The 23227-nt window shown below is 46.9% G+C and overlaps 1 protein-coding gene and 1 long non-coding RNA gene across 2 annotated transcripts; one reads left to right on the top strand and one right to left on the bottom strand.

The window, feature by feature from the left end:
- Positions 1 to 12810: 12810 nt before the first annotated feature.
- Positions 12811 to 14230, bottom strand: LOC120967365 (uncharacterized). Its single transcript, XR_005761167.2, has 2 exons — positions 13703 to 14230; positions 12811 to 13574 (listed from the first exon to the last, which is right to left on the bottom strand). It is a non-coding gene; the product is annotated as an uncharacterized lncRNA (long non-coding RNA).
- Positions 14231 to 14633: 403 nt separating this feature from the next.
- On the top strand, positions 14634 to 19459 carry LOC141027731 (uncharacterized). The gene is made up of 3 exons (XM_073505022.1): positions 14634 to 15083; positions 15207 to 16681; positions 17452 to 19459. Exons 1-3 carry the CDS (start codon positions 14634 to 14636, stop codon positions 19457 to 19459), a joined length of 3933 nt encoding a protein of 1310 aa, XP_073361123.1.
- Positions 19460 to 23227: the final 3768 nt, after the last annotated feature.

Genomic DNA, 23227 nt, shown 5'->3' with positions numbered 1-23227 from the left:
ACCTGAGGGTCGCCCACTTCACGAGGCGAGGAGGCACGGGAAGGTGTTTCGCTCTCCATCATCTCCGGAAGAAGATCCCCCGAAGACGAACTCTGTCGAGAAGGGCTACGATCCGAACTACAAGATGCACGCTTCGGTTATCGTTCTCGGAAACGAAGCATGATATATTTACTATAAAGTACTTTCGTTCACTTACAGCTCGGTAGAGGGCTGGTCCCCTTGCGGGTACTGTGCGGTAAGGATGCCCTCCGGGGTAGGACCCTCCGACAAAGGATTCTTCCTTCGCTTGGAGACCATTACTTCCAAGTCTTCAGAGGCGGTCCTCTTCCTCCCCTGGGGAGAGGGAATTTTAGATTCTCTCCCCCCCCCCCGGTTATCCTTCCTCGAGGAGGCACTAATTCCCCCGGTTTGGATGAATAGTGAGTGAGGCTCACTCTCGGCCTCTTTGTTCCTCCTGTTACCTTCCCCTGATGGCGCTTGATAAGGCGCAAGCTCAATCATCCTGGGTAGTACAGGATCCGGTGAGCCCTCGGGAAGGGGGGCCGGACACATGATCATCTTCGCCTTTTTTATCGAGTCTTGGTCAAAAGGCGACTTTTCAGAATGATGTTGTGATAAATTAAAAGACAACGTGTTCGGCCACTGAATTACTTACTTGAGTGTCTGGACGATTGCAGTTCAGACCCGCATCCTCGGAGGTGTCCGGACACTCTATTTGTGATCCAAAGAACGATCTGTACATCTCTTCGAGCGTCACGCCGAAGAAGTGCTGAATAGTTCGCGGTCCTTCCGGGTTGAACTCCCACATACGGAGAGGTCGACATTTGCAAGGCAGGCTCGACGAACTAGCATAACTTGCATTACTTAACAAGGCTGACATCTCTCTCGTGGAGATCTTGGATGCGACTCTGCAATGTCGGCACATCATTTGCTGCCCCCCAGTCCAGCCCCTTGTTGACCCATGACGCCAGTTGTGGCGGGGGGCCGAGCGGAAGGCAGGGGCAGCTACCCACTTGGTACCCCGGGGAGCTGTGATATAAAACCACTCCCGTTGCCATAAACTGGACACCTCCATGAAGGAACCCTTTGGCCATGGAACATTGGCGCCTTTGCTTATTACGGCACCTCCGCACTCCGCATGTCGCCCCTCAATCATCTTCGGCTTCACATTAAAGGTCTTGAGCCATAAGCCGAAGTGTGGGGTAATGCGGAGGAAGGCTTCGCACACGACGATGAACGACGAGATGTGAAGGATGGAATCCGGAGCCAGATCGTGGAAATCGAGCCTGTAGTAGAACATGAGCCCTCTGACAAAGGGATCTAGACTGAAACCTAGCCCTCAGAGGAAGTGGGAGACGAATATGACACTTTCGCCAGGTTCGGGAGTGAGAATGACCTGCCCTCGAGCAGGCAGCCTGTGCGAGATTTCGCCGGTCAAATACCTAGCCTCTCTTAGCTTCTTGATGTCCTCCTCTGTGACGGAGGAGGGCACCCACCGACCTTGAAGGTTGGATCCGGGCATGATTGTAGGTCTGAAGCGCCTAGCCTGAGCCTTGGGTGTTGGAACTCGAGGTGCGGGGAGGATTCAATTGAGCGCGAGAGGAAGGAGACAGGCCTAGGCCTCTTTATAAAGGGGATAAATATCAAGCGTCCTCCGCGTGGCCGTTTGGGACTTGCCTAAATCGAGGAGTCATACCAACGGGCACGATTGGGTTACCTATACCCGTATAGATGAGAATCCCGTGAAAAAAGGGACACGATCTCTGCTTCGACAGGACGTGCCAATAAAAACCGCCTCGCAACACGTGTAGTGGCAGGCTCGGAAAAATGGTTCATCATGACCAGACCACGGCAATACGTCACATTATGAAAAGCGGTCGGCAGATTGGATTTGTGGAAATATTATTCTCTCTACGGTGGTATGTGGAATTTGTTTTGAAGAGCCGGACACTATCCTTGTGTTCAAAATCTTCTATGGAGTATTCGGAGGAGGAACCCGCCTTGCAATGTCGAAGACAATCTGCGCGCCGGACTCATCGTCATTGAAGCCTGGTTTAGGGGCTACTGAGGGAGTCCTAGATTAGGGGGTCATCGGACAGCCGGACTATATCCTTTGGCCCGACTGTTGGACTATGAAGATACAAGATTGAAGACTTCGTCCCGTGTCCGGATGGGACTCTCCTTGGCGTGGAAGGCAAGCTTGGCGATACGGATATGTAGATCTCCTCCCTTGTAACCGACTCTGTGTAACCCTAGCCCCCTCCGGTGTCTATATAAACCGGAGGGTTTAGTCCATAGGACAACAACAATCATACCATAGGCTAGCTTCTAGTGTTTAGCCTCTACGATCTCGTGGTAGATCAACTCTTGTAATACTCATATCATCAAGATCAATCAAGCAGGAAGTAGGGTATTACCTCCATCGAGAGGGCCCGAACCTGGGTAAACATTGTGTCCCCCGCCTCCTGTTACCATCCGCCTTAGACGCACAGTTCGGGACCCCCTACCCGAGATCCGCCGGTTTTGACATAGACAACGGGCACACACGAAGAGCAGCGCTAGCTTGCCGTGGTGTTATTACAACTAAAAAAAGCTTGGAAAATAGAAGAATTGCCTAGAACAAGAGACGTTGTGGCTGGTCGAGACGGAGCTAACCACACCTATCCTCTATGCCATGTTAGCATGATGAAGCTGTGTGGCTAGTGGGGTGTTTTCGACCGACTGGCTGGGTCCCGAGGTCGAACCATAGGTACTACGTCTGATACAGTAAATTTTTACACGCACAATTTTCCTCCTTGCCGAGACATGGCACACCCTACCGCGCGGTTTCGGGGTCCTCCCGGGTGGTGCACGCATATATTCTTCCTGACGTGGGACGCCCTACCGCGCGTTTTTGCCGAAGCAAGTAAATGAGTCGTCAAATCACGAAAGACCACTTTTCGCGCCGAGTACATCAGTGAACCACGGTGGCTAGCTAGTTGGGCTAGTTCGACCGATTAGCTAGGCCGCCGCCACATTTGTTTTTTCACCCCTTTTTTATCTACTTGCCAGCAGGTAAATTTAAATATCCACCACGGCGTTGCTCTGGTGTTTGAGTGCGGCAGGATTTTTAATTTTTTGATTGACGGGAGCAGGCGCGGCAGGATTTTTAATTTTTTGATTGACGGGAGCAGGCGCGGCAGAAATTAATCACGATGACTCCGCCTGTAAAACCCACTGCTCCCTGATGTGAGAAGTCGTCGACTGGTGTTTTACCATGGTGAAAACCAAAAGATTCCCCGCTCCTCGGCTGGCTCCCTCCGCCTTCCCGTAGATTGCATTGCCTTTCAGCCATTTCGCCCCCTACATCACCAACGTCGTGCGCCTCGAGAAGCAGAGGGACTTCGGTGGTGTTTAGGCGCCCTCTGCATGGGCATGTCCATTTCTCGGCGCAACATGACCGTTGGATCAAACTCAGACGATGCAGATCAGTCACTGTAGCACAAAGCGTGTGGGTCTGTTTGGTTGCATTCTCATCTCAATATAGTTGTTTCCTCTTCGTGTATTTGTGTTAACCTACTAGTGTGGACTCATGCACCCTTCATGCACTCTGCCAAACACCCAAAAGTGGGTTAAGAAGGGAACTTTTGCTCCCATCCCGTGCACCCTTCATACACCCTGCCTAACACTATTCGTGCTTCATATGGTTCATGTTTCATGGAGTACTGTACCACCGTACTCTCCGTGCGCTGTAGACCTAGTTCTGTTAACATTGATCTCACCGTTCATTCTCGACCGGACAGTCGAGAAAGCGGTACTATGTTACTACATTACTGTTCATATAGTTGACATGCGCACATCATTCGTTGTCGTCATATCTTACTACACTAGCAACAAGATTATATAGTACTGACGTATGAACCACTGCACATGCCTAGTAGTAGGAGCACTGTGTATGTTCATGTGGCTGCCGTGTTTCGCACTCCTCCATCGTAAGAGTGGAAACGCTTGCTGTAATCATTATTTTCTTCAGAAAAACAGTGGACACGCTCTACCGTGTGGATCCTCCTCCAGCCATGCACTAAATTACTCACTTTCACCGACGTGTGGGACAGCCAGCATCGGGGTCCACCAGCCATGCACTAAATTACTCCGTAGTACAGTGACGGTAGACTACCCCGATCGAAGCGCCGCAATAATGCCCAATGAGCCGTCAAATCACAAAACCCCCTCCTTTCCAGCCGTAAGTTGGACAGACGAAGCAACCATCATTTCACTCTTCTCTCTCAGCTTCCTCTCTACCCAACTCGCTTCTCCCTCATCTTGTTCCTCATTTCTTCAAGAAAACCCTGACCTGCTTCTGCCATTGTTCTTCTCTCCCAAAGAAGGAAAGGTGAGCGCATCGATGGTGTTGATTCTGGCCAAGGCCCGGTCTTGCAACTCCGAGACTGATCCTATAACTCCCTCTCTTTTCTTCTTTTGGGTTTGTGATTATGGTTTCTTTTCTTTTATTTCTATTTGACAGTTTCTTGATGGATGCTGGAGCACCGCCCGAAGTCATGTCTATGGCTCTGGCCAAAACCGTCAAGGCTCACAAGCACCCCGCTGAGACTACCGCTGACAAGCTCAAAGCCATCGCCCTGTCCAAGCCCCCCTCTCCGGGATCCCTCATTAAGCAAGTCCAGGTAATATCTCTTCTTGACGATCTTTTTCTCGATCTTGATCGTGTTTTTTCATCTCACGCAGTACTAGTACTAGTAGTACAACTTTCTGGGTGATCTTGCATGTGATTTTTGTGTGCCAAATGACGGTTCTAAATTCCTCTTTTGACCAAAACATGCGAGAGGTTGACACTGATTTCTTATAGATTACTTTCAACTACTCCCTCTGTCCCAAATTTCTTGTCTTAGATTTGTCTAGATACGGATGTAAGTATTAGATACATCCGTATCTAGACAAATCTAAGACAAGAATTTTGGGACGGAGGGAGTACTTTATGAACATCAATGCTACCTTTGAAGAGGGTATATTTGCCTCAGTAACTTGTGTTATGGATATTGCAAGTAATCCCTCTGCTCTCATGCCTTTGAAGACATGTTCTAGTGTCTTTGTTCACTCATTTCTGTGCGTATATGTAGTCGTATATGGAGTATAATATCGAAAATCATCTTATATTTCTGAACGGGGGTAGTAATAAAATATGGTTTCTGTTTGAATGAGAACCAGGTCCGCGGTGGAGATGAAGTTCTCAAAGTCATGCCGTGTGAACTGGAAGACCTGAGGATGAGTTCTACTACTAAACTATCCAGCTGTTGTGTCCTTGTCGCCACGTGTCCTGAACTAGTGTTTTCCTGTAGCATTGTTGTCAGGCGTGTTCTCGAGGTTGTACTTGACCACAGCAATTGCCTGGTTGTGCCTTCGATTACGAAGGGTGTGGTTCTTGTAAAGCTTCCCAACAAATCTGATGCGGCCTATCTTCATGATCATGTTTATGAGTGGAAAGACCACTCTGTTAGGTTCTCCAAGGTTGACGAGATGGTGATGGTGCATGTAGACATCTCTCACGAAGTCCATGACCTAGTCAGTTATGCGGGGTTCATCCCGTAGGTCGGTGGCAAGAAATAGTCTGCAGAGTTTAATTAGTGCAACTTTGCTTGTCTGTAGTAAGTACTATTGTTCAGTACTTGATTTGTGTTTGTGAACCCTGTATTGTTTATTAGTACTGCCGCTTTTGGTGTGTGGTCAGTCCTGAGAACGGTCTATGTTAATGTCTGTCCACTCAATTCAGTCTATATATTTTGAAGTATCAGGTCATCTTTTTTGTGAGGACGGTTTATCGATTATGGTTACACTCCAATATCTGTATGGATAGCAGGGTTTATCGCACCCACCAGGATTTCCAGTCCCATGGATGTTCGGTCCATACGATTTGTCACGACCTTTTGACTGTTCTGCTTGTGGGAGTAGGCGGGGCCCCTGCATGCCACCCGTAGTTGGACGATCAAGATTCTGTTTAGTACTTCAACATAGTGATTTCCTGGTAAGAATTCACTCGTGTCACATCAAGTAAATCTTATTGATTTACTGTCTAAATCTTATTGATTTAATGTCATGTTTTCTTTCTTTTCCTGCAATTTTACGATGCAGGTTTTGCCATGTGACATTCATCATAGAATAAACCGTTTGGTTTGCTCTACGATGCCTATTTTTGCAGGTTTCACTTCTTATGTCGTGTCAGTAACGAAGGCACTGTCCATCACTTATATTACTGAAAAAAATTGGATCAGTCTGTTGCCTGAGTACAAGCTGAATCCCTATGATGAACTGCAGTTTGGTTTAACAAAAACGCCACAATTAGTCCTTCTCGTGTTTAAAAGAAATGAAGAAAAAAACTGGTTCACGGTCACGAAGCCTAGTCAAGTTAGAAAGCTGACCATAGCAGACCAGACACGATCGCCACTGTCTCGCACATCGGTACCACCTTCAGCAATGGATCGAGCACTGGCAGTTGCTCTAGCACTGACAGCGGCAGCAGCTCAGTCTGATCCAGCTGAGGATTGGGCACCGACCGCGTCAGCGGATCAGGCTGATCTACCGGAGGATCGGGCATCAACACCGGCACCTGCTCCGACACCGGCACCAGCTCTACAAGGAGCACCATCTCCGGCAGCAGCGGCGGCTTCGGCACCTGCACCAACACTTGCACTTGCATCTGCTCCGGCCCGTGCAGCGGCAACCAAACAAGCAGTTGCACCGGCAACAGACTGGGCTGCAGTTCGCACTTCATATACCAAAGTCCTTACAAAAACCGACATGTCCACCTTCTTGGTAAGCATTGGCCGCCCAAGTGTTTCGTTCTTTTTTCTTTCCATGTTGTTTCGCATGATTCACTGTGTTGATCTAACTGTTTGGGTATGTCTTCTTGTTTGCAAACAGAGAATTCCTAGAGCAACGAGGGAGTCATTTAACAATCCGGGCGACAGCGGTCAAGTTTCTCTTACCATGCGCAGCCTTGGTGTGAATGAACCTGCTCAATATACCGTAAGTACAAAGGATGGTCGCATGATGATTGATGCTAAAGGATGGTCAAGGTTCAAATCTAAATCATATCTTGCGGTAGGGGATGATCTCAAAATCGAACTTTCTCGGCAAGGAGAGCTGGTCCAAATCAACTTTGAAATTTTTCAATAGCAGCACGCAACTGCCAAACTGATCTATCCTCCGAGAGATTTTGATGTAATAATCTGGCATGGTGAAACAAGAGTCCTATGTGTATAAGTAATACGACAGTATTATTTATCACATGGTATATCATTGATAGAATTGCAACTCTCATTGCTGGTTAGGAACTGTCGTTCGATTTCATTCCAACAGCTGTCGTGCTTTATTCAATTCTGTGTATTCGCCTTGCGACAACATCAAAAACCAGCACCGTACCGATCGCTTGCAATATGAAAAGCGCTGAGGTAGAACACATGGGCCCCCAAACATGCAGGGTGGGCCTGCGGCCCAAAGTCCAAAACCGTGAGCCTGTCTGAGTATTATATTCTCAGCTGAACCCCCATAATGCACGTGCGTTGCACGTAACATCAAGATGCATTTGTATGAGTATTTTATCTTGTGAGAGAAAAGGATGAACGAGGGAAGGCCTTATTTGCAAATGTGGAGAGGTGTGTGGGTACCTTTTTGCAAAATTGCCATAGTTTCCTTCCTATCCGTCAGATATAAATCGGACGACCTATATTGCAGGATGGAAGGCACACCATCATCACCAACTCGTCTATACTTTGTTAAAAACAACTCTGTTTTTATAATTATATATGTTATATATATTCCCCTTGATTTTCCTTATGTATAAAGTTGTGATATAAAACATTTGTATATTTCTTTACAGAGGGACTATCTCTCTGTCAAAAATATATTTTTGTGTAACTAGTTACTCCTGTCTTTCTACTTCCTTTCACTAATATGTGGGGCATCCGGCAACGGGGTCCACGTGCCATATGCACAAATTAAAGTGCACAACTGCACGGTAGACACACCCCGGTCGTAGCGCCGCAGTAATGCCCAATGAGCCGTCAAATCACAACCCCCCCCCCTTTCCAGCTTTAGCAGTAAGCTGGACGGACGAAGCGGCAATATTTCACTGGGCCTGAATCCCCTTCTCCCTTGTCTGCTTGTTCAGAGAAAACCCCCTCTCGGCGATTGCATAGGGTTTTCTCATGGAGAACCAGGTACGAATTCTTCATCCATCCCCGATAAATCCAAGTCCCTTGGTCGCGGGTAATCCTAGGAGGGCAGCCGCCGCGGTTGATGCATTTTTCTTCCTACTGAATCTAGTGTGTTTCATTTGCAGTGCCAGGACCCTATAGGTTTCTGCGCCCTCGGCGAGACGCCACACTTGTTCCTTCTCATCCTAACACAGGATTTTAAAACACGCACAGTATGTTCCTAGAATCCTCTTTTCTATCCAGGAGGGTGGGGTATTTTTGAACATGTTGTCGACTAATTTGGAAATTTGGATTGCTATATTTGGATAAAAGGTACTACCAGTACGATGGTCAACACTGACGTGAAGGAGGAAGTTATTTCTAGATTTGGATAGGGAATACATTTTGCTCTCATATTATTTTTGCTGCAGTGCATTATTTGCTCTGCCAGAACACATGTACTCAAGATGCTCGGCCTTGCCATAACTGAATACACCAGTTTAATGGTCACAGTGAAGACAAGCCATGGATATAAGTTCCGAGTTGGGTTCATGAACCAAGAAGATCGCTGTTTTTTTATGGCCGAACTTGGATAAACTTTCTCAAGTGTTACGGACTGAAATTTGGCGCACGAATGTTGATGGAAATAGCAGAACCTGGTCTCATCTTCACTGCGATCTTCCACCCCGACGTCGTTCCAATTGTTCATCCATGTTAGTTTTGTATCTGGTTCTTGCTTGTTGCCTCGATTACTTCTTAATCCACCTATTCTGTCTAACTAATCACAATTTAACTTTAGAAGTAGCAACGAATCTCTCACGAAGATGCTACTTCTAACTAATATTTTCTTATAATTGGTGGCACGTGTAGGTTTTTTCAGAGTTAAGCAGGCTGCTCGTTTGTTATTCTGTAACAACTCGGCTGTTACTGATGGCACTGAAGTTGACTGGGACGACATCCACAAGTTCCTACACTTTATTGATCGTCTTGAGGTCCTTGTGGGGCGTTTCAATGGTGGAAGCCCACGTGGGATATGTGTGCCACTGCTGCACTTGTTGAACAGATCCAACTGTGTCGAGAAACTTATGGTACGAGCTGTTTTCTGTTATATATGTTGTTCATAAACTATTGCTTATACACAGTTTTACAGATGTGATCTTCTTGAAACAGAAACTGCCCAGTTCTATTGTTCCTATACAGATGCCTGACCATGGTCGGGTCAGACTTGCGCTTGGTCACAACATGGTGTTTATGTCGACCTACTCCATTCCCCTTGGAGGTGAAAAGATACTTATTCATGGGTGGTCTCAAATAATGAAGGCCCGTCAATCTTGGAGAATAGGACAGAAGATTATGTTCCTGCTTTTCCATGGCTCTAAAGCGAATACCCTGTTTATTGACCATATTGTGAGATGAAGCCGCTTTCAGAAGGTTGTGGATGTGCGGGGTGGCGCCTGGGCCTTGTCCTGGGGCTTGGCGGCCTCACCCTTGGTTAACTGTAGGCAAAGTAGCACTGTTCGAGGCGTGCTTTGTACGGTTGAACCTGTATAAATACTCACTAGCAAAAATGCCCGTGCGTTGCAACGGGAGGAAAAAACGTTGTGTATACCAAAACATCCACCGGTGTGACTCGATAGACCCAGGCGATGCCGCCTGGTGGCAACGGCAAGGACGCGCACGCCAAGGCATGAAAGAAATGCATATCAGTCAGGATTGCAATGTTGCACTTGCCGCATCGGGGACCCTGGATCGAAGATGCTAGATCGATATTTTAAAGAGAAAAAATGAATCCTAACAAATACACCGTGAAATAAAAACAATATGTATGCACCACTATAAATATTGCCAACTGATTCATCCAATGTTGCATGTAGAATCCCGTTTAATTAGATCCACTGAAATTTGGGTATCTTTATTTTTTTATTTTCATCTACAGCCCATTACAGCAATGTTCAAAGGTGGTGAGGTACGAAACTTTTTTTTAAATCTAGACAAAGCTCATGCATGCAGGCTGCTAGCCGATCGATCAAACTAATGCCCACCCAAAGGACACACCGGCGCGCACTCCACTCCACATCTGCTCACAACACCACCACATGATTTCAATTCCCTGAGGCACCTAGCCGCCAGCTAGACCTCATTGGACCGGCCGCATCACACATCAGCCGACCCACCGATGTATTTGCCCTGCGAGCTCTTTCTCGCCTGGACCATTGCTCTGCCGGATCATAGCCCCGTACGGCCTTGGCACCACCGCCGCACCTCCTCGATACAATCACCATGTCATCTTCGGTCATCACCCACATGCACGTCCATCCTTCCATTGATTTAAATATCAAAGAAAGCTCAGCTCTTGTCTGCCCTCACAAGTTCTTTTCTTGGGCGACTTGCTATATGAGGCCAGCTAATGTATATAACATGGTACAAATTGGTTTAAAGAAACGATGTGGTACTATTTAAAATAATAGTCAATTTCTAGTTGGTTGCTGCCTATCAATGTGTCGCTTGGCTCACATCAAGTCACAATTTACATTTTTTTGTGGGGAAAGTCACAAGTTACATACTTGAGCGAATTAGTTTTAATATAGAAGCATGAGCTAGCTCAGCTGGACCAACGCTGGGGATTGTACAATGGGGCCATGGCATGAAACATTTTTATTAATGTATTGCAGGTTTATTTCTAGAAAAAGAAGGGGTCTTTAAAAAAATCATGACGGACTAAGAATACCTATTTCCTTTATTAGTAGGTATAGAGTATAGATATAGATATAGATGTAGATATAGATATAGATATAGATATAGATACGTCTGTGACCAAATATAAAGTTTAAATTGAACTATAAAAATGTCTTATATTTGGTTATAGATAGGACAACACCTAATGATTTTCCAAAATATATCTACTTATCAAAAAAATCATTCTTGAATTCCTTCTACATGTTTGAGTCAGAAACTGTAACCACCATAATAATCCAATTCAATGGCCAAGTAGCACAATTTAGCTCGACACAAGTCTGTATGAAAAGAATAATCATAGTTACTCGTTAAAGTGCGACATTGTACAAAAATTGCACAACAAGAGAAAAATGATAATGAATGTATGCAAGATAAGAACGGATGAGAACCCAAACATCAAAAGTGACATTGGTATATAGTCTATGTTATACTGTTAAATAACAAGCCTTCTATTATCTATAAGCTTCTTTGTGCTACACGAAACAGCAAATAAGATACTTGTAGGGGCTCATTATAGCAAACATACTTGCCTACAGATTGTTTGTTCTACCTGTGCGCGTAACCATCGAGTGCATAAATATTCCGGTGGTTCAACACTGATTGAGTTAAGCATATTCCTTGAGAATCCTCATGCCGCTGGCACATAGTACACTGCCTCCATTCTATATCTGCCGCCCTACAGTCAAGACATCATATAAATTCCGATCGGTCCCTCAGCTACGTCGTGGGTGTGCTATTGCTCCAATATATTGCCTCTCTAATCCACCTTGCCGTTATATTCATCTCAGTAAGTATTGTCCGGCAATTTTTGTAGTTGATTTAATTCGTTAGTAATATATTCCTACAAAGACAGTTCTGAATCTAGGAACAAAACTACCTACAAATTACTTTGATATGCTTCCAGTTCTATATGATTACAATATTTAGGAACTTAGATTGTCGTTGCATGGTGAATTGTTGTCTTTTGGTGCTTGACTGGGTCTGGTTGTTCTGGGGTGTAGCCTGAGCTCCCCAGTGTAAGATCTACGATTCTTTTGAACTCCCCTACTTGCGATGTTGGCCATATGCATGCTGGCATATTGACATGCTTTTTGAGAATGGATGTTTAAATACATATATTTTTTGTACGGATGTGCAAATAAGATTCTAAGTTTCTAACCCACTGACCTAACTCAACTTAGACAGGACAACATCAGAGAGGAGGAATGTCAATAATACTGAAGCAACAAAGTAATCATATTATGTTCTGCAACCATCAGTAGACAAAATCTCTGCCCTCCCCGTTCTTAAACACAATTACATGAAGAAAAGAACATGCTTTAGTTCTACGCACGTGGGTTTGTGGATAAACTAACCAAATCTAAATATGTATTTCTACAAAATAAAACGTTTATTGCTGAATCACAAATCCTTCCATCCAAGTGTGAATTTCATTTGTTCAATAAGAAGATTGAACCTGAAATAAAAGAAATTCAAAAGGACAAGAACACACATCACTTGCATTGAATCAGTGTAAAGAACATCACAAATATCACACGACCACGATTGTAATCCTGTGGACTGGCTAGGACATAAACAGTTAGGGGACCCTCAATACCCGACAAAATTTACAGTTAATTGCATAAACAAAGTGGTATAGCTGGAACTGAACAAATTGGAAACAAAATTTCAGTGGTAAAGACGACAAAAACATGTGAAAGAAGATTAGCCTTTGCATCACCTGCACGTGTGAACTCGATCTTAGTATTTAGATAGAGATAAATCATGTCCATTAGTACATCTATCAGGAAGAACACCATAGAGTGCATCCTTTCCACATGCTCGTACTGCAACCTCTGAAACTGGTGAAGGCTGTATGAGAAAAGTTATATGAACTAATCTGGTCTTAACATTGATCGGACAAAAGATTCAGAAGATTTGTTTTGAGTGTCGTAAAAGAATAATCGATTTCACCTTCCCCATAAAGTCTAGAGAAGCAAACGTTAGAAGCATAGAGGATTCAGTTTAGTAAAGCACTGCAGCCCGTGCGTTATACCTCTGAAATTTGAAAAACCGTCATACATGCGCGTCAGTGAACTCCTCGATCTGCTTCATGATTCACCGAGTCCTCCATGAGCACCTGGTCATCCAGTAGTTAGTAGTTACCTCATCATCCAGTCAACCCCGGTGCATGTCTCGCCCACCGCCTCCCATGTCTCGCCCGTCAGCTTTCCAGAGACAACTACAGTGCCGCACCGCTGGCTGCCGTCGCATCGCACGCGCCATCAGGTCGTCGTGCCCACAGCGATCCGTAGTGCTGCGCAGATGCATCAGCCACGCCGGATGCACGAGCTCCACCCTGTCCAGAGAGAGACATCGTGAACTTCGCTCTGCCGACTGCCGAGGGCCCGAGCCGCCAATCCGCCATCGCGTCAGATGGGCAAGCGCCGCCACGAGTGCTGGTCGACCGCTGCCGCGTCGTCACCCACACTGGGCGGTGGAGAAGTACGTTATGATGGACAAGGAGGATGTCATGCCACCAAGACCTGGCGGCCGCTAGTCATTGTTGTCGCCGTTCTCGTAGCCCCACTGCGGCTCCTGGGGCTTGTGCTGGCCGCCGCCTCCTCACCTCAATGTTACTCTGTGACTCGGCAGGAACTACAGGCTACCCTGTATTCATAGGCGTCAGTGACCTCACATAGTCACATGTGTACATCAGGCAGAATTGACTTCTTGAGGCATGTAATCATCACCGTTCATGGTAGATGTATAAACTGATGAGATACTATAGTATGTACCTTAGACCGGGAGAAATTCCGGCGGGCGGTGGAGCACGTGCAGACGGATCTCCGGCGAAATCGACGGCGTACAGGAATGGCGATGTCAAAAACTTGTAACACGGCGATGTCGGGCAAGAAACTTTCGATGCGATCTAATCCTGGTCGAGGGGTTCCTTCTTATATCATCAATTTCGGTGTACCGGACGGCTCCGTGCTCCTGAACATCTCCTCCTCGGACACAACTCCAAGACGCACGCAACATGTGTCAGGCCACAGCAAGCTGCAGTTCAGCGCGGGCATCTTCAGTTAACGCACGGCCAGGATTGAAGATGGAAGAAGGATCGGACAGCTCGCTGCGCTCGCCCTCCGAATGAACCGTTTCCTGTTACTGTTTAGTTTCCGTTGCCGTACTGTTCCGTCACCTGTTGTCGCTGGCTATATAAAGCCACTCCTCTCTCTTTGTAAGGTATGCCATTTTCTGTAATGAACAACTACCACTTTACAGCTAATACAGATAAGCATATTCGCCTCCGATACTCTCACGCGTTCTCGGTGACGAACCCTAGCGCTCCGATCCCCAATTCTCCTAGCTTGATCTAGGTTCGGGCATGACAATTGGTATCATGAGCCAGGCTGATCTTCGGCGAGTAGTGTAGCGGCGCTGAAAATTTTCTCCCTCCCTTCCCTCCCACTTTCTGGCGGCGATTTTGGGCGGCGGTGTTGGGCGGCGATGGAGGCGGTGTGGTGGCGCTGGCGGCGGTAGACTTATTCGGCGACAGCTCAGGATCAAGAACTGGTTTGCGGGAACTCTCTGTTTCCGTGGTAAAATTCCGAGTCCTTTTCTGGGTGGTGTTGCAGGGAAGCAGATCTCGTTGGGCAGCTCAAGTCTCAGATCTGTTCGGGTTCCCAGCGCTGCGGGCTGTAAAATTCCTCTCAGGCTGAGATTGAGATGGGGCGTTCGAAGCCGAGCTTGGATGAGAATGATATCGCGGAACTGTTGGCTCTTAAGGGCGAGGTGGTTCAGACTCGTGAAGATACGGCAGAGATGCGGGGAGAACTTGATGACCTGCGCAAAGACGTCCACGCCATGAACCTCAAGCAGGATACCATGGCCAAGGCGATGTCGGGGGTGCAGGAGGTGGTCTCAGCTCTGAATACGCAGCTGTCGACTATGGCGGATATTCTCAAAAATTTCAGCAACAATCGTGCTCCAAGCCCGGGGCAACCAATCACAACCCAAACAGTGTCGGACGTGGACATACCCCAAACTTCTCGGGAGGCTGCAGAACCTGATCCCACGAGACCGTTGACTAAAGAACTGTGCAAGCGTTTGGCGTTGGAACAAGAGAAAACCAAACAGTGTGCACTCCAACTACCGGCCAGTTTACCTCCTGTCCGAGTATCCACTAGATCAGCTCCTCCGGGCTTTGCAGACGCACCTCGGCGTGACACACATTCGGGCAATGCAACTCCTACAGCAACTTATCGCACTGCCCATACTGCTGTATTCAATAACTTTCAGCCACCAGCAGTTCGAACACACTGGCAGGATTTCTACCGACAGTATGAACAGGAAATGCGTACCCAGTTTCTGAAATCTATCACTAAAGGACCACGATTGGATTTCCCTTCATTTGATGGGGATAATCCAGGAGGATGGATCAGACAGTGTGAGAAGTTTTTCCAAATGTCAGGTACACCTACTGAGTACAAAGTCAACCTTGCACAAATGCATGTGGTGGGCAAAGCAGATGTTTGGCTCAGACGCTCGGGTATCTTGGCAAAGAAACCTACATGGTCTCAATTCTGCACTGAAATTCTACACAAGTTTTCGTCCTCTAGTTCCTATGATCTAACAGAAAAGTTCCACTCTTTGAAACAGAACACTCTAACTGTAGCAGAATACACTGAACAGTTTGAGGAGCTCATGGCCGAAGTTCAGCAGGAAAACCCTGATATTTCAGAAAGTTGGTTTGTGAGATGCTATGTTAATGGGCTCAGATCACAGTTGAAGTTCCAGCTGAGGCCTCTCAGACCTGTTACCTTGACTGATGCTTACTGGTTGGCAGTAGATATTGAGCAAGGAGCACCTCTTAAGAAGCAATTCCCACAGTATTCTTCTAATGCAAAAACATCTTCTCTGTTTCCTAAACAGCACACTTCTCAGTCTGACAAACCCAATGAATTTAAACCTCCTGTCACAACTCAGAGGGCCAGAGAACCAGGCAAATGTTGGAGGTGTGGGGATCAGTGGTTCCATGGGCATAAGTGCAAGCAAGCACCTGTGATTAATGTTCTTACTGGTGAAACACCTACTAACAATTCAGGAGAACAAGAAGAAATGGAAGAACAGGAACAGGAAGAGCAGCCTATGGCAGAAGAACAATGCATGAGGATTTCTTTACAAGCTATGCAGGCAGACAGTGTTAATACCATTTCCATTGCTATTTCTGTGGGAGGGAAACAAGGAATTGCCTTAGTGGATTCTGGCAGCAATTCCACCTTCATGAGCTTAAAATTTGCACTCCAAACTTCCTGTACAATCATCAAAGATCAATCCAGAGCAGTAACTGTTGCTGGAGGGGGAAAGTTGTGGTCAGGTTCTTACATTCCTACCACTACTTTTACTGCTGGTAACACTCAGTTTCAGCATCACTTCAGAGTGTTAGACCTACCAGGACATGATGTTGTATTGGGTTCAGATTGGATGGCACAGCACAGCCCTGTAGCATTTTCTTATGATCCCAGACAGCTTATTATCTGTCATAATCAGAGTAATTCTATCACTATTCCAGCTTGTGAAACCCTGACTGCAACCAACCAGATTGATGCTTTGGAACTTAACAGGATGCTCCTCAGTGGTGCCCCTGCTTTTGTGCTCCAATTAGCAGAAGATACCACTCTTGTACCTGCTACTAAGGACAGTGCCCCCCTGCAGTTATGGAAGTCTTGCAAGAATTTCAAGAGGTTTTCAAGGAGCCACAAGGACTGCCCCCAGTGAGGGAATTAGATCATGAGATTCCTCTCAAACCTGATGCTGTACCACCTAATTCTAGGCCCTATAAAGTTCCACACATGCAGAAAAATGAGATGGAGAAACAAATTCACCACTTGTTGCAATCTAAGATGATCAGAGAAAGTCAAAGTCCTTACTCATCTCCAGCCATTTTTGATTATGAAGAAAGATGGGTCTTGGAGAATGTGCATTGACTACAGAAAATTAAATGCAGCAACTGTAAAAAAACAAATTTCCCATTCCGGTTATTGAGGATTTGTTGGATGAGCTCCATGGAGCAAAATTCTTCACCAAACTGGACTTGAGATCCGGATATCATCAGATCAGAACATGACAAGGATATTCCCAAAACTGCATTTAGAACTTACTTTGGGCATTATGAGTTTTTAGTGATGCCCTTTGGGCTTACCAATGCACCAGGAAATTTTCAGGCCTTGATGAACAAGATCTTTGGTCCTTATCTCAGGAAGTTTGTGCTAGTATTCTTTGATGATATACTAATCTTCAGTCAAACTCTTGAAGAGCACCAGGAACACATCAGAATAGTCCTGCAACTCCTCAAGGAACACCAACTATTTGTGAACAGGTCCAAATGTGTGTTTGCAGTTCCTCAGGTGTCCTACTTGGGTCACATTATCTCGGGTGAGGGAGTATCAACTGACCCAGCAAAAATTTCTGCGGTTGCTGACTAGCCAACTCCAACAACACCAACTCAGTTGAGAGGTTTTCTGGGATTATGTGGCTATTACAGGAGGTTTGTCAAGAACTTTGGTAGCATAGCTCGACCCTTACACAATATTCTCAAGAAAGATAGCTTTGTGTGGTCCTCTGCACAGACACAAGCTTTTCAGGAATTGAAACAAGCACTGATATCTGCTCCACTTCTAGCTCTTCCTGATTTTTCTGTTCCATTTGTGCTTGAGACTGATGCTTCAGGCACTGGGTTGGGAGCTGTTATGATGCAACAAGGTCAACCAATTGCTTATTACAGCTCAGTGTTGTGTCCTAAAAATGCTGCATTGTCTACTTATGAGAAGGAGGCACTAGCAATCATGGAAGCTTTGAAACAATGGAGACATTATTTCCTGGGCAATGATTTAATTATCAGAACTGATCACCAGAGCTTGCAGTTTATGACAGATCAGAAGATTTCCACTAGTATTCAACACAAGTTAATGCTCAAATTATTGGAGTTTAACTTTCAGCTGGAATACAAAAAGGGGAAAGAGAATATAGTGGCTGATGCACTATCCAGAAAATATTCTTGCATGGCAATTTCTGTAGCTACTCCTCAGTGGATTTCTCAAGTTGAAAATTCTTATATCAATGACCCCCACTGTCAGAAACTATTGGAGAAGCTGTTGGTCACTGCAACTCACACTGTCAACAATAATTCTCTTCAGCATGGCATAATCAGACACAAAGGGAAAATTTATGTGGGCAGAGACACTGAACTGAGACACAGGATTATGCAGGCACTACATTCTTCTGCTATTGGGGGCCACTCTGGCATGAAAGCATCCTACAAGAGATTGAAACAAGTGTTTTATTGGCCTGGGATGAAGAAGGACATGGATAACTTTGTTCTGTTGTGCCCTGTCTGTCAGAAAAACAAGGGGGAAACCTGCCCATATCCAGGGTTTTTAGACCCACTCCACATTCCTGACATGGTTTGGACACACATCAGCATGGATTTCATTGAGGGTCTGCCCAAATCCAATGGGAAAGAAGTGATATTTGTGGTAGTGGATAGATTGTCTAAATTTGCTCATTTCATTCCCTTGTCACACCCTTACACTGTTCAAACAGTAGCTCGAGCATTCATTGATAATGTTATGAAGTTACATGGTCCCCCTCTTGCTATTGTTTCTGACAGAGACTGCATCTTCACAAGTAGACTGTGGCAAGACATTTTTGCTGCCATGGGGATTGAACTGCGTTACAGTTCATCATACCACCCACAGTCTGATGGGCAGACGGAACATGTTAATCAGTGCATTGAGAATTATTTGCGTTCTATGACATCTCTAGATCCAAAGAAATGGGCACTGCATTTATCCATGGCAGAGTATTGGTACAACACGTCTTTTCATTCATCCCTGCAGAAAACCCCCTTTCAGGCGTTGTATGGTTATCCTCCTCCGGACCTCCAACTCCCAGCAGCACTTGCTACTACTAACCAAGAAGCAACAGAGTTTCTGGGGGACAGAAATGCAATGTGGCAGCAGTTAAAAACCAATCTGGCCAATGCTCAAGCTCGAATGAAGAAGTATGCAGACCTTAAACGTTCTGAGCGACAGTTTTCAGAGGGAGACATGGTGTATCTCAAAATGCAGTCGTATCGTTTGAATGCTTTTGGCGCTCGTTCTCATATCAAGCTTCAGAGCAAGTTTTATGGCCCGTTCCGCGTAATAGCAAAGGTGGGAAATGTGGCCTACAAATTGCTGTTGCCGGATAACGCTGCCATACATCCGGTTTTTCACGTCAGCCAACTCAAGAAACATCTGGGACCTCAGGCAGTTCCTTGTGCTGGCCTGCCTTTGATCGGTCCGAATGGGCGTGTGTGCACGGAACCGTCATGGGTGCTGGAGACGCGGCAGATACCCCGCAACAATGTGGCTGTGGTTCAGTGGTTGGTACAGTGGGAGAACCTGCCTCCTGAAGATGCGTCCTGGGAAGATGCAGATTTCATGAAGAAGGTGTTCCCAGCTTTCTTCAAACAAACGGTGGATCGTTGGTTCAATCGCCAAGCTCCTTGAGGACAAGTTCGCTCTCAGCGGGGAGTATTGTCAGGCCACAGCAAGCTGCAGTTCAGCGCGGGCATCTTCAGTTAACGCACGGCCAGGATTGAAGATGGAAGAAGGATCGGACGGCTCGCTGCGCTCGCCCTCCGAATGAACCGTTTCCTGTTACTATTTAGTTTCCGTTGCCGTACTATTCTATCACCTGTTGTCGCTGGCTATATAAAGCCACTCCTCTCTCTTTGTAAGGTATGCCATTTTCTGTAATGAACAACTACCACTTTACAGCTAATACAGATAAGCATATTCGCCTTCGATACTCTCACGCGTTCTCGGTGACTAACCCTAGCGCTCCGATCCCCAATTCTCCTAGCTTGATCTAGGTTCGGGCATGACAACATGGACTCTTCTCCGAGTCTGAGTTCGAGATGTGTGGGGAGCTCGATGACGTTGGGAGGGGCGAGGTTGGGGAGAGACGACGTTGGTCTGCATCCCTGCGACGGAGGTGGCTATGGCGGGCTAGGAAGGCTGCGGCGGCGGCGACACACGCAGAGAAGAAGAAAGAGCAGACCGAGCCAGAGAAGAAGAAAGAGATCGAGCCGGCTGTGCTTTCTTTTTTTAAGGCCCAACAATGGTTAGTTCACGGGAGGCACAAAAACGTACTAAACATGGCCTGGCCCAATAGATATTCCAGGAGCCCAATAACGAACATAGCGCAGCCGAATAATATTTCCAAGGAAAAATTTAGTACCACCTCGGTTATAACATCAACAATAATAATATGGGTGAACGGATTAAAAATTGGGCAGTGATCTGCGCCGGTGCACCGGCCGAACGATTCGGCCGGTCAGCTGCCCACCGTCAGATCGCTTTGCCCAGGGCCGTTAGATCACGCCCTTCTATTGCTTCCTTCCTCGACAATAAAATCACATTGTGCACGATGACGCTTCGAGGCCGCCGGTCACCGTCCTCGCCGCCGGTCTCCGTCCTCGTCGCCGGCTCGCGGCCCTCGCCCCCGGTCGCCGGTCGTCGTCCTTGTTGCCGCCAGGTCGCCGTCCTTGCCCCCGCTTGCCGATTTCCGTCCTTGTTGCCGCCCGGTCGCCGTCGTGGTCCCCGGTCGCCGTCCTCATCGCCCCCGGTCGCCGGTCGCCGTCCTCGTCGCCACCGGTCGTTCGCCTGGCTCCCCCGGTTGAAGCTTTTTTGTCATTACCGCTTGAAGCTTTTTCTCCTGGCGGTTGAATCTATTTCATTGCCGTTTGAAGCTTTTTCCACCATTGAAACTTTTTCCCGCGGTGGAAGATTTTTCCTCATGCCACTCTTGAAACTTTTCCTCTAGCTAGATGACGCTGTTCCACAAACGGTTGAAGCATTTTCTTCCTGGGTGGAAGCTAGACATGGCTGGACGGCGACGGTATTTTGAATGGATGTAGCAAAAAACTTCACCGATAGTAGCAACAAAAACTACGGGTGCAGCAAAAATCAAATACAGTCGCCGTCTTCGCGAGGTCGCAACTCCGCCTTACATGGATGTAGCAAAAACTTTAGCGGTAGTAGCAAAAATCTATTACGGTTGCAGCAAAAATCGACGTTTGTCATCATTCGCGAGGTCACAGCTCCGCTTGATGGATGTAGCAAAAAACTTCACCGATTGCAGCAAAAAAATGACGTGGGTGTAGCAAACACAAAAAAACAAAAAGAAAAAAGTTTCCGTCATTTTTAGAAAAGCTTCGACTATAGGTTGAAGCATTTCACACATACGATTGAAGCTTTCTCTACAACGGATGCAACTTTTTCTGGTTATGCAGTGTATGGTTGTAGCTTTCTTTTTAAAATGGTTGTAGCTTTTTTCATCTATGGGCGAAGCTTTCCTATCAACGGTTGCAGCTTTTTTCTTTGTAGCAGCCTTGGTTAATGCTTTCTCTATCGTTTCGGGTTGAAGCTTTTTCATCAAGGGTTGTAGCATTTTATGTCGACGGTTGTCGCACTCCGCCATGGCAATGACTGCTTGCAGCTTTTGATGTATCTGGTTGAAGCTTTTTTCATCTGTCGACGGTTGTAGCACTCCGCCATGGCAATGACTACTTGCAGCTTTTGATGTATCTGGTTGAAGCTTTTTTCATCTTGGTTTGAAGCATTTTGGTTAACGGTTGTAGCATGAGGGCCTGCGGCAGGTTCTGCAATGCCTTCTGCCATGTCTGCAGCGCGAGCGCCGCCGTCCTCGCAGCTCGCCATCACCATGCTCGCCATCCATGATGGCAGCTCTCCTGGGCACCGGTTGCAGCAGGCCACGACGCGGTCCCAGCTTCCGCCGGGGCCGGCGAGCGAGGACGGCGAACGGCGACGGGGACGGCCGGCGCGGGTGACCACCGGCGATGAGGACGGCCGGCGGGGACGGCGAACGGCGACGAGGACGGCCAACTGAGGTAGGGACCGGCGAGATGAGAGAGAGAGAGGAAGCAGCGCAGCCCACCCATGAGTCGCGAGATGAGATCCGCGAGATCCGCAGCGCCACCTGTGCTCCAACCGGCGAACGGCGAGGGCGAGCGGCAACGGCGACGGCGAGATCTGCGCGGAGTTGGGGCTAGCCGGCGGCAGGATCTGAAGGAGGAAGAAGGGGATCGGGAGGAGCGCGAGCGTACGATGCGCTTCGCCTCGCTTCGATCGAGTGGCCCGCGTGGGACCGGCGGAACGGTTCGGCCAGCGCACCGTTTCTAAACACTATCCTTAAAAATTTGGTGAAACGCACCTTACTTTATTAGTAGGTATAGATACTGCTTTCAGGTATGGTTGTTAAGTGCCCCTGCTGGTTTCAGTTAAGGTTGTTAAGTACTCCTGCTGCTTTTATAGTCTGCCGTGTTTCTTCAGTCCTGTCTTCCTCCAGCCGCCAAAACCAAACCAGCGCCGACGGGGCCGCCTGCTTCCGCCTCCCACGGCTGGCTGCGCCTCAGCGCACGCATCGCCGGCCCACCATCTCCTAAATCGTTAACGCCGACGTCCGAGGCCTCGCCGTCGTCCTCCGCGCGCTTTGGTGCGCTCGCCGCGGCGCCGCCCTCTCGCGTTGTCAACATGGTCAACAAACAACAGGAATCAGCAGAAGTACGTGGAGAGGATGACAGTATGGGCCCACCATGTCAGCCTATTGAAAAATAAAATGCTTCCTCCTAGTGTTTTCCTGACATCTGGGACCCACGACATTGTGAGCGTATATAGTCAATAGATAAGAGAACAGCACAAGATCGGCTGACACCTGGGACGTAGCTGCTTGGGCAGTATTTTTTTTGTTATTATTGAGGCGGAGCAGGGTTTGAACTGGGATGTGGCCCGTCTAGCCCAGGCTTATATTTTATGTTCACCATGTGACCAGCCCAGCTATTTTTTCTTTGTGAAAATGAGCCCAGTTTATTTTTTCTGAAGAATACCCAATCCAGGCCTACTTATTTTTCTACGCCCTCATGCGCTGCAACTCTTTCAAGACGCCTGCAAATCTGGGAAGTAATATGAAATGGGTTGTAAATATGAAAATAGATGACAAATTGGCAATTACTTTATAACTTCTGAATTTTTTCATATTTTCAGATTCCTATTTCACTGGGCATTAACCTAATTTAAATATATCTTCAAAGTAATTTAAATCTGGCTCGACATTTCGGTATTAAAAATAGTTTGGAACCCACAGAAATATGCGAAATTGACCCTGGCCAAGCAAAAAAATGGACTGCAATAAATTGCATAAGAAGTCGCAATGAGCTATATATAAATTATTAAAAAAGAGGGAATGGTCTGACT

Source organism: Aegilops tauschii, chromosome 1, assembly GCF_002575655.3.
Source record: "Aegilops tauschii subsp. strangulata cultivar AL8/78 chromosome 1, Aet v6.0, whole genome shotgun sequence".
Classification (NCBI taxonomy): domain Eukaryota; kingdom Viridiplantae; phylum Streptophyta; class Magnoliopsida; order Poales; family Poaceae; genus Aegilops; species Aegilops tauschii.
This window is presented reverse-complemented; position numbering and strand designations above follow the sequence as displayed.

Excerpts from the sequence above, each read along its gene's own strand:
- LOC141027731 (XM_073505022.1), top strand. The coding sequence starts at position 14,634 with ATGGGGCGTTCGAAGCCGAGCTTGGATGAGAATGATATCGCGGAACTG. Across the intron at positions 15,084-15,206 it reads CCAGTTTACCTCCTGTCCGA|CCACCAGCAGTTCGAACACA; the intron begins GTATCCACTAGA and ends AATAACTTTCAG. Across the intron at positions 16,682-17,451 it reads AGCCACAAGGACTGCCCCCA|GAGGTTTGTCAAGAACTTTG; the intron begins GTGAGGGAATTA and ends TGGCTATTACAG.